General features: G+C 49.0%; 1 protein-coding gene across 2 annotated transcripts in view; it reads right to left on the reverse strand.

Annotated features, from left to right (window-relative positions):
• nf1a (neurofibromin 1a) overlaps positions 1-11,815 on the reverse strand; it is a gene marked incomplete at its 5' end in the record, with an annotated part of 88,684 nt that overhangs the window by 504 nt on the left and 76,365 nt on the right. Inside the window, 9 exons of one of the 2 annotated variants that reach the window (XM_084443526.1) lie at positions 769-825; positions 4,109-4,325; positions 5,523-5,569; positions 6,771-6,913; positions 7,266-7,366; positions 9,606-9,724; positions 9,980-10,102; positions 10,623-10,783; positions 10,945-11,080. In XM_084443526.1, coding sequence (XP_084299652.1) covers positions 769-825; positions 4,109-4,325; positions 5,523-5,569; positions 6,771-6,913; positions 7,266-7,366; positions 9,606-9,724; positions 9,980-10,102; positions 10,623-10,783; positions 10,945-11,080 — 1,104 coding nt within the window. The remainder of the gene's footprint in view (positions 1-768; positions 826-4,108; positions 4,326-5,522; positions 5,570-6,770; positions 6,914-7,265; positions 7,367-9,605; positions 9,725-9,979; positions 10,103-10,622; positions 10,784-10,944; positions 11,081-11,815) is intronic. The other variant, XM_084443525.1, reaches the window with a different exon arrangement.

Here is an 11,815-nt window from a genome sequence, read left to right on the forward strand (position 1 = left end):
GAGGGAGAGAAGGAGGGAGAGGGAGAGAGAGAGAAGGAGGGAGAGAGAGAGGGGGGGAGGGAGAGAGAGGGAGGGAGAAAGAGAGAGGGAGGGAGAGAGAGAGAGGGAGAGAGAGGAGAGAGAGAGGAAGATAGAGGGAGAGAGAGAGAAGGAGAGAGAGAGAGAGAGAGAGAGAGAGAGAGAGAGAGCACATCAGAAGAGACCCAATACAATAAATGAATGTCTTTTAATATCATATCATAACATGTATCTTTACATTCCAAGCCAGTGTAGCACGCATACTGTTTTTAAGCATTTGCACATAGCTCTGCATCAGCAGAATGGGATCCAGAGGCTCAAATCTACTATGAGTCATTGCTACTGTAGCCTGTAGATGGCGCCATGCTCAATCTCTGTAGTCTCCCTGTATCCTGGGTGATCCAAAATCTTTGACATCACCTGTCTCCTCTGACAGAGAATACAATAGACACAGCCACACACTTATTAAAGAGATCTATATATTGATCGATGACTGATTGATTGCGGCTTTTAAGCTGCTATTCTGACCACTGACTGTATAAAATATAGATTTTGACACTGATCATTGTTTATGGGTGTCTGTAACAGTCACGTTGCAGATGGGGTTACGTTCTTCTGAAGGTGAGGAGTGGACAGGCGTACGTGACCTCGCTTGACCTCTACAGAGGCATACGTGACCTCGCTTGACCTCTACAGAGGCGTACGAGACCTTGCTTGACATCTACAGAGTCAGGAGGGGGAGGAGAGTACCTGGGAGGACGAGGAGGTGTGGAGCAAAGACGGCAGACTTAGAGCAAGGCAGAGAAGCTTCACACACAGAGAGGGGGGGGGGGGAGAGAATGGGAAAGTAATGAGAAATAAAAAAGGAGAAAGAGAAAACACATTGGAGAGAGAATATCAGGACAACGAATGATAGCAGGTGAATCTTAATGACAACATGGGAATCTCAAGAATGAGCGGAATAGAGAGATTCCAATGAGCTTACATGGTTATACTAGATACAGTACGGTCTACATGGAGAACTATTTTTAGTTTATTTTTTTAGTTTGACCTAGCCAGGTTTATCTGTTGGAAGACAGAACCTGATATAATATCTAGTCAAATTATATTGTTATGATATTCTAATTTCCTAAGGAGATGTATTAATGGACAAGCTAACAACCATATACATACATAATAAAAAAACAACAACAGCAACAACAACAACAACAACAAGGATATACACAATGAGAAGAGCACAGAGAGATGAACAGGTGAGTTACCCGGGCGTGTGATCTAGGCTGGAGGAGGGTTAACTGCTCAGGGAGGCTCTATGGCCGGGGTTTGAACCTGCTGGTTTGGCCGGTGGCGGCGGGTCCGAGGGCGCGGGATGGGAGAGGGTCGGGGAGCGTCTATAAACTAGCCGCCGCCGCCGCGTGGACGAGGACGGAGCGTGTTAACGGACAGAGCAGAAGGAGAGAGTGAGGGGATTAGAGCTGAGCAGTGAAGAGAAGTCAGAGACAGGCAGGCACATGCGGGGGCAGAAACGTCGGCCATGTTTGATGGTGTGGTGAGGGCCTCCCTCTCGCAGAAGGACCTTCAGAACACCAGGTCAAGCTGCAGGTCAAACCCGGGCAGGTCAGGGAAGAAGATGGATGGAAATTCGCCTCATTCGCTGAGAGCCAGAGTACAATGGAAGTCCAATTTACATTGAACTTACCCACAATGCCCAACCCTGATTTCCAGGTTATTTGAACACCTTGGGGAGATTAGTCTGAAGGTCTCAGTAGAGCCCTATGGCAAGGCTCGAGTGCACAGCAGCAAGATAAGACGTTACGACTACTACGGTAGGCGAAGCTTTTAAGGCCTCGATATACACCGGTGTCATATGTGTACATACGAACGCTACGCTAGCACCATTGTTCACATACTCCACTGTGGACTTCATGTCTAAATGAATGTGTAGAATCTACGTCCACTAAGAAGCAGCTCAGTTTAAAGCTCTGTCCACTAGGAGACAGGTCAGTTTAAAGCTCTGTCCACTAGGAGACAGGTCAGTTTAAAGCTCTGTCCACTAGGAGACAGGTCAGTTTAAAGCTCTGTCCACTAGGAGACAGGTCAGTTTAAAGCTCTCTCCACTAGGAGACAGGTCAGTTTAAAGCTCTCTCCACTAGGAGACAGGTCAGTTTAAAGCTCTCTCCACTAAGAGACAGGTCAGTTTAAAGCTCTCTCCACTAGGAGACAGGTCAGTTTAAAGCTCTGTCCACTAAGAGACAGGTCAGTTTAAAGCTCTGTCCACTAGGAGACAGGTCAGTTTAAAGCTCTGTCCACTAAGAGACAGGTCAGTTTAAAGCTCTGTCCACTAGGAGACAGCTCAGCCACAACTAAACTTCATTTGCATTCTTTCTTGCGCAGGTTTCAATGGATGCCGCTTTCTCGCTGACGGTTCTGCCGTGCGTACTTGTCCCCTCGTGTACTACCACCACTTCCTGTTTTCACCTCGCAGAACATCAGAGGATGGTTGGTGAACTGCCCCCCCACACCCCCACCCCCCAAACCCACCCCGCCCCCGCGGTTTCTGTAGGCATTGCCCGTTGCGTATGCGTCCCCGTCCCCTCGGTGCCCAGGGAGACGGGCAGAAACGATGCGCCAAATGGACGCAGGATGGGCGCGGCAGCCATCATGCGTGTGTGTACTGTACTTAGCGTGAAGTACATATTAGGGCCTTCATGAGCAGGCTGGCGGGAGGGGATGAGAATACACATCACAGCAACGCCTACGCAACCGTCTACATTACAAGCATGGGGATATAAATACTACAGGGCTGTGCACGCTCAACCGAGTAGGGTTACATAACATGTACTGTACCATCATGTATAAATAAAGTGTGTGTGTGTCAAGTTACTCTTACAAGTGCAGGCAATAAGTTAATGCCTTTGTGTATGTGTGTGCCTGTAAAAATGCATTGGTGGATACTGTGTATGTGTGTATTGTACATGTTGTATTGTACATGTTTTATTGTACATGATGTAATGTATTGTTCATGGTGTATTGTATAGTTCATGTTGTATTGTATTGTATAGTTCATGGTGTATTGTATAGTTCATGTTGTATTGTATTGTATAGTTCATGTTGTATTGTATTGTATTGTTCATGGTGTATTGTAAAGTTCATGTTGTGTTGTATTGTATTGGGTGGGCAGGTACAGAACATGCATGTGGTTCTAAGCAGGGAGGGTGGGCAGGTACAGAACATGCATGTGGTTCTAAGCAGGGAGGGTGGGCAGGTACAGAACATGCATGTGGTTCTAAGCAGGGAGGGTGGGCAGGTACAGAACATGCATGTGGTTCTAAGCAGGGAGGGTGGGCAGGTACAGAACATGCATGTGGTTCTAAGCAGGGAGGGTGGGCAGGTACAGAACATACATGTGGTTCTAAGCAGGGAGGGTGGGCAGGTACAGAACATGCATGTGGTTCTAAGCAGGGAGGGTGGGCAGGTACAGAACATACATGTGGTTCTAAGCAGGGAGGGTGGGCAGGTACAGAACATGCATGTGGTTCTAAGCAGGGAGGGTGGGCAGGTACAGAACATACATGTGGTTCTAAGCAGGGAGGGTGGGCAGGTACAGAACATACATGTGGTTCTAAGCAGGGAGGGTGGGCAGGTACAGAACATACATGTGGTTCTAAGCAGGGAGGGTGGGCAGGTACAGAACATACATGTGGTTCTAAGCAGGGAGGGTGGGCAGGTACAGTGGGACATGGTGGTGGTACTACTGTATACACTGTCATTACTTGTTTAGGCATTTATCAGCTTGCATACTGTTTACACACGCGCCTTCCTGTGTGTGTGTACACACATACAGTGAGTGTGCGTGTGTGTGTGTGTAGCATGTGTGTGTGTGTATGTGTGTGTAGCGCATGTGTGTGCATGTGTAGCCCGTGTGTATGCGTGTGTGTGTAGCGTGTCTGTGTGCACATGTGTGTGTATGTGTGTGTGTAGGGTGCGTGTGCATATGTGTGTGTGTGTGTAGTGCGTGTATGTGTGGCGTGTGTATATCGTGTGTGTGTGTGTGTGTACCACGCGTGTGTGTGTGTGTGTGTGTGCTGACCTGGCGAGTGTTGCGAGGTGGCCAGCGAGGTCATGGAGTTGGAGAGGTTGAGGTTGGCGTTGATGCTGAGCTGGCTCTGGGTGGCGGGGGGGTAGGGGGACGTGGGCGTGGTCAGCTGCTCCTCGCCGCGCTCCTCCTCTGACCCCGGCAGGTAGCTGTCCACCAGGGCGTCCAGGAACTTCACCATCAACTCAGCATAGTCCGGGATCTGACTCTGCTGAGGACCACACAGGGGGACAGGAGGGGTCAGGAGAGAGAGAACATGGACATACAGTCAAGAGAGGAGAGGGGAGAGAGAGAGAGAGAGGGAGGGAGGGAGGGAGAGAGGGAGATGGAGAGAGAGGGGGGGGGGAGAAAGGGAGATGGAGAGAGAGGGGGGGGGGGAGGGAGATAGAGAGAAAGAGAGGGGGGGAGAGAGATAGGGAGGGGGAGAGAGAGAGAGAAAGGAGAGAGAGAGGGAGAGAGAGAAAGAGAGGGGGGAGAGAGAGGGAGAGAGAGAGAGAGAGAGAGAGAGAGGAGAGAGAGGGGGGGATAGAGAGAGAGAGAGAGAGAAAGGAGAGAGAGAGAGAGAGAGAGAGAGGGGGGTAGGGGGGGTAGAGAGAGAGAGAGAGAGAAAAAGGAGAGAGAGAGGGAGAAAGATGTTAAAACCAGATGCTGATCCTAAACCCCAGGTGACAGTGATTGGCAGCTCTGGGGCGTGGCCTGAACGCGCTTCCCAAGCTCCGTCCATCCAACACGGCACGGACGCGGCACGGACGCGGCACGGCGAACAAACACTACAGCAGCCGTTCCACTGCATGCCGGGTCCAGGGGCCGGACACACACACACAGCCAGGCCCGGGAGGTGCTACTGTACATCTGTCACGTCCTCGCTCCCTGGTGCCGGCCCACAGCCGAGCGGTCATAAAGACAAACTGAGCTGGCCTGAGAGTGGACGGGGGGTGTGGGGGGGGGGGGGAGATGGCAAAAATGCTCGATAAATCTCCGGGCAATCGGCAGGCCTCTCCAGTGAGAGGGGTGGTAATTGCTTAGCAGGCTGAAATGTCTCCAGCGCAGCGTCGGTCCGGCCCGCCTTGGGAAAGTGTGTGTGGGGAGGGGGGGGGGGGGGGGGGGGGTTAGGGTGTGGGTGTGTGTGAGGGGGGTGGGGGTGGTTAGGGTGTGTGTGTGTGAGGGGGGTGGGGGTGGTTAGGGTGTGTGTGTGTGTGTGTGTGTCTGAGGGGGGGGGTTAGGGTGTGTGTGTGTGTGTGTGTGTGTGAGGGGGGTGGTTAGGGTGTGTGTGTGTGTGTGAGGGGGGTGGTTAGGGTGTGGGTGTGTGTGTGTGTGTGTGTGTCTGAGGGGGGGGTTAGGGTGTGTGTGTGTGTGTGTGTGTGTGTGTGTGAGGGGGGTGGTTAGGGTGTGTGTGTGTGAACCCTACCTTTGAGAAGGGCCCTGCAAACCGCCAGAGTCCGTTGAAGCCGAAGCCTGAGGAGAGACGGAGGGATGGAGGGAGAGACCAGAGAGGAGAGGAGAGGAGAGGAGAGGAGGAGAGATGCACATTGGAACGAAGGAGGGAAAGAGGGAGAGGCAGGTGGAGGTGGAGAAGTAAGGAGAGAGACAGACAGAGGGGAGAGAGGAGTGGGTGATGAGGCAGAGATGGGGGAGAGAGAGAGAGAGAGAGAGAGAGGACAGAGAGAGAGAGAGAGAGGACAGAGGACAGAGAGAAAGATAGAGAGAGAGAAAGACAGAGAGAGACAGAGAGAAAGGCAGAGAGAGAAGGACAGAGAGAGAGAGAGAGGGGGGGGGGGAGAGAAGGACAGAGAGAGAGAGAGAGAGATAGAGAGAGAGGGGGGGAGAGAGAGAGAGAGAGAGAGAGAGGGGGGGGGGAGAGAAGGACAGAGAGAGAGAGAGAGAGAGAGAGAGAGGGAGGGGCAGGGTGAGAGGGGTGGGGATGTTGTTACCAGTCAGTGCCGTCATTGGTTTCAGATGTCATTTTACTAACAGACATTATCCTCACAAACTCCATTTGGGACACAAAATCTCTCATAATCGCATGCCATCAAAGTGAATTTTGCTTTCAAGTGTCATTCATAGAGATCAACAGCGAGGTTCTGGAAGTGAATTTCGTCTTCATTCACCCTGTGTGTGTATATATATATATATATATATATATATATATATATATGTGTGTGTAACGTCAATGGGAGTGAATGAAGGTGCAAGAAAGTGAGATGGGAACGAGAGAGTGTGTCTTAGTCTGTAGGTAGGAGGGCTGGTATTGTGTAGGAGGGCTGGTATTGTAGTGTATCTTACTCTGCAGGTAGGAGGGCTGGTATTGTAGTGTATCTTACTCTGCAGGTAGGAGGGCTGGTATTGTGTAGTGTCTCTTACTCTGCAGGTAGGAGGGCTGGTATTGTGTAGTGTCTCTTACTCTGCAGGTAGGAGGGCTGGTATTGTGTAGTGTCTCTTACTCTGTAGGTAGGAGGGCTGGTATTGTAGTGTCTCTTACTCTGCAGGTAGGAGGGCTGGTATTGTGTAGTGTCTCTTACTCTGTAGGTAGGAGGGCTGGTATTGTGTAGGAGGGCTGGTATTGTAGTGTCTCTTACTCTGCAGGTAGGAGGGCTGGTATTGTATAGTGTCTCTTACTCTGCAGGTAGGAGGGCTGGTATTGTATAGTGTCTCTTACTCTGCAGGTAGGAGGGCTGGTATTGTGGGGGAGACTCCTCGTAGTAGACCACGCTCTGGACGATGCCGTGCACCGGGTTCAGCAGGTCAGCATCCTGGCACATGGACAGCAGCGTGTTGATCTTGGAGTCCAGCAGGTTGTGGCTGGGGAAACAAGGAGCTCATTCTGAATTCCAGGGAGCACAAGGTGCACACAGAGAAATACACACACAAACACACACACACACATTAACACACACATTAACACACACACAGTACAAATATTCTCAAGCACCAGTATTTTCAAACTGAGACATCTTAGTTCACTTAAACACTAAAACTGATGCTCTTATAGAAGCCACAGCCGCCCCACATGACAGAATGTGTGTGTGTGTGTGTGTGTGTGAGTGCGTGTGTGTATGCACTTTCGGACTCACAGACACTCCTCTATACCGTTCAGAGACTGAATCGACACCCCCCACACCATCGTCCTCAGCTACTCACACGGTTTACTTACACAACAGGAAAGACTTTTGGGAAAACTACGCTCGCTTCGGCCAAATACTCGTACAGGATCCTCTGGTCGAAGTCGTCAGTGGTGTATTTGACCTGGGTGGCCTGGAAAACAAAAACACAGAACAAACATGTAACAGTATTAAAAGTGCAGTACAGTAGGACCCCACTCATCCGAACTTCAGAGATCCGAACCTCCCGGTCTACTGGACAGGCTTAAAAAACTTTTTTTTATTTTTAGCCTGCTATCTGGTTACTGGTGGGATTTTCATTACAGTACTGTATCCTACTGTGAAAAAAAAACAGAACTGTATGTTGACCTACATGTTGCCTGTAGGCTGTAGCCTACTGTCACGTTTCATTTCTTTGTTACTCTAATGTCGAGCGCAAAACGCAAACGAGTCTGCTGCGCGAGAGCTGCATTCCTTGGTAGCCAGAAAGCGCGTCAGCAACCTGAAGCAGAGGAGCATCGAGTCATTTTTCGTTCCCAGTTAATGGACTTCAGAAATACAGACGTGTTGTGGGCATATAGATTGGACTACTAGACCTACTGTATTTGTTAAATAATAGCCTACAGCCTAGGCCACGTTAGCCTACATCGGTTGTTTTAGAGACTTTCTTTTAGGCTACAATAGCCTAAGACACGACAACTTGTCTGTCATTTCATTTATTTATTTATTGATTATCATTTGCTCTAATTGTTCTAATGTTGGGTTGTTTTTAGGCTATACCATTTTGTTCTGCGAATACAGTAGCCTATCGATGCCGCGTATGCCTCATTTGAGAATAAAGTACTGTATTTGATCAAAGCACGCACTCAAGTGGAAATTCGGTTATTTTATTATAGGCTACTGTAGGCCTATTATAGGCTAGGCTATATGAGTTTAGTTGGCTATTTGATAGCAAATTTGATGCATTTTCACAAGTAATTTAGGGTATTTATTGGTCTATTATGAGTCTATATGAAACAAGTATACCACTTATTGAATTTGGTGCATTTTAACATAAGTTTCAGTCATCCGGACATTTCAGAGATACGAACGACCTTCGGTCCCGTTGGGTTTGGATAAGTGGGGTCCTACTGTATGTAGTTTGTGATTTCCTGTTAGATTTAGGAAACATTTTTTGAAAAATGCAACCAACAAAATCCCGGCCCTCCCTTCAGGCCTCCCTCCAAAGCCCCTCCTGAGGGAAAACAAATTACACTCGCTAGGTAGGTAGGTAGGTAGGTAGGTACTGTAGGTAGGTAGGTAGGTAGGTACTGTAGGTAGGTAGGTAGGTACTGTAGGTAGGTAGGTACTGTAGGTAGGTAATGTAGGTAGGTAGGTAATGTAGGTAGGTAGGTAATGTAGGTAGGTAGGTAATGTAGGTAGGTAATGTAGGTAGGTATGTAGGTAGGTACTGTAGGTAGGTACTGTAGGTAGGTCGGTAGGTATGTAGGTAGGTACTGTAGGTAGGTAGGTATGTAGGCAGGTAATGTAGGTAGGTAGGTAATGTAGGTAGGTAATGTAGGTAGGTAGGTAATGTAGGTAGGTAGGTAATGTAGGTAGGTAATGTAGGTAGGTACTGTAGGTAGGTAGGTAGGTAAGTAGGTAGGTAGGTAGGTAGGTAGGTAGGTAGGTAAGTAGGTAGGTAGGTAGGTAGGTAGGTAGGTAGGTAGTGTAGGTAGGTAGGTACTGTAGCTAGGTAGGCAGTTTAACAGGCCGGTAAGCCATCCAAAGTTGGCAACAGCCCTGCAACTTCCTCAGATTAGGGATTTAGTTCATGTTAGTGCCAGAGCACTTTATTTATTGACTGCTGACGGGATGTAATGAGAATTGCAAAAATACAAATAAAAATGGTTCTGAGCCAAACCTCGTACTGCACCGTTAACAGAGTGAAAGAGTAGGCTATGCACAGAGGTCGGCCAACGTTAGAGACAAAATGGACGCCACTCCATCAATCCCTTCATTAGAAGTAGTTAACAGAACAACGCTAGAAGCTAGATGGTACAATTCCAAAACACCATTTTGCTGTGTGATTATGGGTCTGTACATTCCAGGGGATATACCAATATAGCCTCCATGGAATTAGGTAACGTTGTTCGCTCAAGTTAATTGTCGTTTTATAAACCGTAATGGCCAAGCTATCTCAATGTGATTCAGCAGGAAGCGTGTCACGCTGTGCATGACTTGTACTTTGATGTTCATCTAAATTTAACTAACCACATTACACTGAACACGACCATGTTTTGAGGAAGTGAGCAGTGGTTAAATGAGTTTTGAGGGTGGATTTGAAAGTGTCCAGAGAGGTGGCATTTCAGACATCGGCAGGGAGAGAGTTCCAGAGTGTGGGGGTCTCTCACCAGCACAGTGAGCAGCAGAGCCTGGACTTTGGTATCGGTCAGCACCTCCTCGTCCAGGAGAACGTTGGACTCGGACACGGACACCACACGCAGGTGGGAGTTGCTGATTCTTTGGGTTTCTGGAAGTGGTCGAAAACAGGGTGTGAGGTTGTGTGTGTTACACTCTACATCGTTTACAACATCACAGCATAAGCACTCTGTCTCATGTACCTGATTGGCCAATTTCCAGTTCTTTCACATCTCAGTTTCCTGAATTCCTGAACCCAGTAGAATTGAAGCCAACCATAATGTATAGTTGTAGAGCACCACCCCCCCCCCCCACGTCTGTTAACCACCAGCCTTAGCTGGCAGAGGCCCAGGCCGGGATCACGCACCCATCTCATAATCGTTCTCCGCAACGCGCCTCATCTTGGGGGGCGTGGTCATGCCGGCCTCCATCTCTGGTCTCTTTGGTGCTTTGGAGTCAGATATCAGGTGGTCAAAGCTCTTCCTGGTGCCTGAGAACACACCCGCACACACACACGCGCGCACACGCGCGCACGCGCGCGCACACACACACACACGCACACACACACACACACACACACACACACACACACACACACACACACACACACACACACACACACACACACACACACACACACACACACACACACACACACACACACACACACACACACACACACACACACACACACACACACACCAGACACTCTTAGATCTCAAAGAAGATGGAAGCTTGACAAAAGGAGTTATCTAATTCTAGGCCAGGATTTTCGTGGACAGCCAATGGGAATACACTCAGATTTTGTGCAGGGAGGATGATTGGCCCGTGCAGATAGTGGGGCTGTGCAGGGAAGCTGATTGCCGTTTGATACTTCCCGGAACCCCCCCCCTCTTCCCCCTTTACATGATTGGCTATTCAAATCCAGCTGGATTTGAAAGGTAATGCGCTGGCTCCGCCCCTCCGCCCATGTTATGTGGTGCTTGACTCCAGACTAATGGCGGCCATACCTAGTAGCTTCTTGGTGTTGGCCTGGGAGGACTGTCCCATGTCCAGACTCATGGACTTGCGCGTGCGCGGGCTGACCTGCCCCACCAGGGGGTAGTGGCAGGGCATCAGGTAGCGCTCCGATGCCTTGGGAGACGCCCACGGCTGGCTCTCCTGCAGCGTCCTGCAGGGCAGAGGAGGACGAGGAGGGTGACGTCACACGACCAGGGCGAGTCATGCCACTCAGCCCTCTCTAAAGGGCCTCAGCTGTTATGAGGGATATCGATGATAAAGGATATCAGAACAGTAAAAGAAAAAGCACGATAAAGATGATATTCCCTTTACCTGCAGCTGAGGTCACTGTGGTGCACAGAGTAGGTGTCCATGGGAACGGTGTCTATGGCGACGTCAGAGAGCAAGAGCGACTTCCTGTGTTTCAGGCTGCAGCGACTGCGCACTTCCTCTGAGACTGTGAGTAGAGCTGACAGACAGACAGGCCATCAAACAGACAGACAGGTGAGAAGATCAGATAGACAGACAGGTGAGAACATCAGATAGACAGACAGGTCAGAACATCAGATAGACAGACAGACAGACAGAATAGAACATCAGACAGGTCAGATAATCAGACAGACAGACAGACAGGTTAGAGCATCAGACAGACAGACAGACAGGCCATCAAACAGACAGACAGGTGAGAAGATCAGATAGACAGACAGGTGAGAACATCAGATAGACAGACAGACAGAATAGAACATCAGACAGACAGACAGACAGACAGATAGACAGACAGACAGGATAGAACATCAGACAGACAGGATAGAACATCAGACAGACAGGTTAAAACATCAGACAGGTCAGATCATCAGACATACAGACAGACAGGGTAGAACATACAGACAGACAGGTTAGAACATCAGATAGACAGACACAGGATAGAACATCAGTCAGACAGACAGACAGGCAGGATAGAACAACAGACAGACAGGCAGATAGAACATCAGACAGACAGGATAGAACATTTCAACAATGCGTCTATTTAATGAGAATGTTAGATATAGGCAGATAAATGACTGTAATGTAATATACTGTAGGTTTCATTTCAAGAATTGTGTAGCAGATTAAAATGATTACCATGACGCCATAGCAACAATGAGGTGTTTTGATTGGGAGTCTGGTTCGCTCACCATTAATCATATATACAGCAGCACTCCTA

This window comes from Borostomias antarcticus (genome assembly GCF_949987555.1).
Source record: "Borostomias antarcticus genome assembly, chromosome: 1".
NCBI lineage: Eukaryota > Metazoa > Chordata > Actinopteri > Stomiiformes > Stomiidae > Borostomias > Borostomias antarcticus.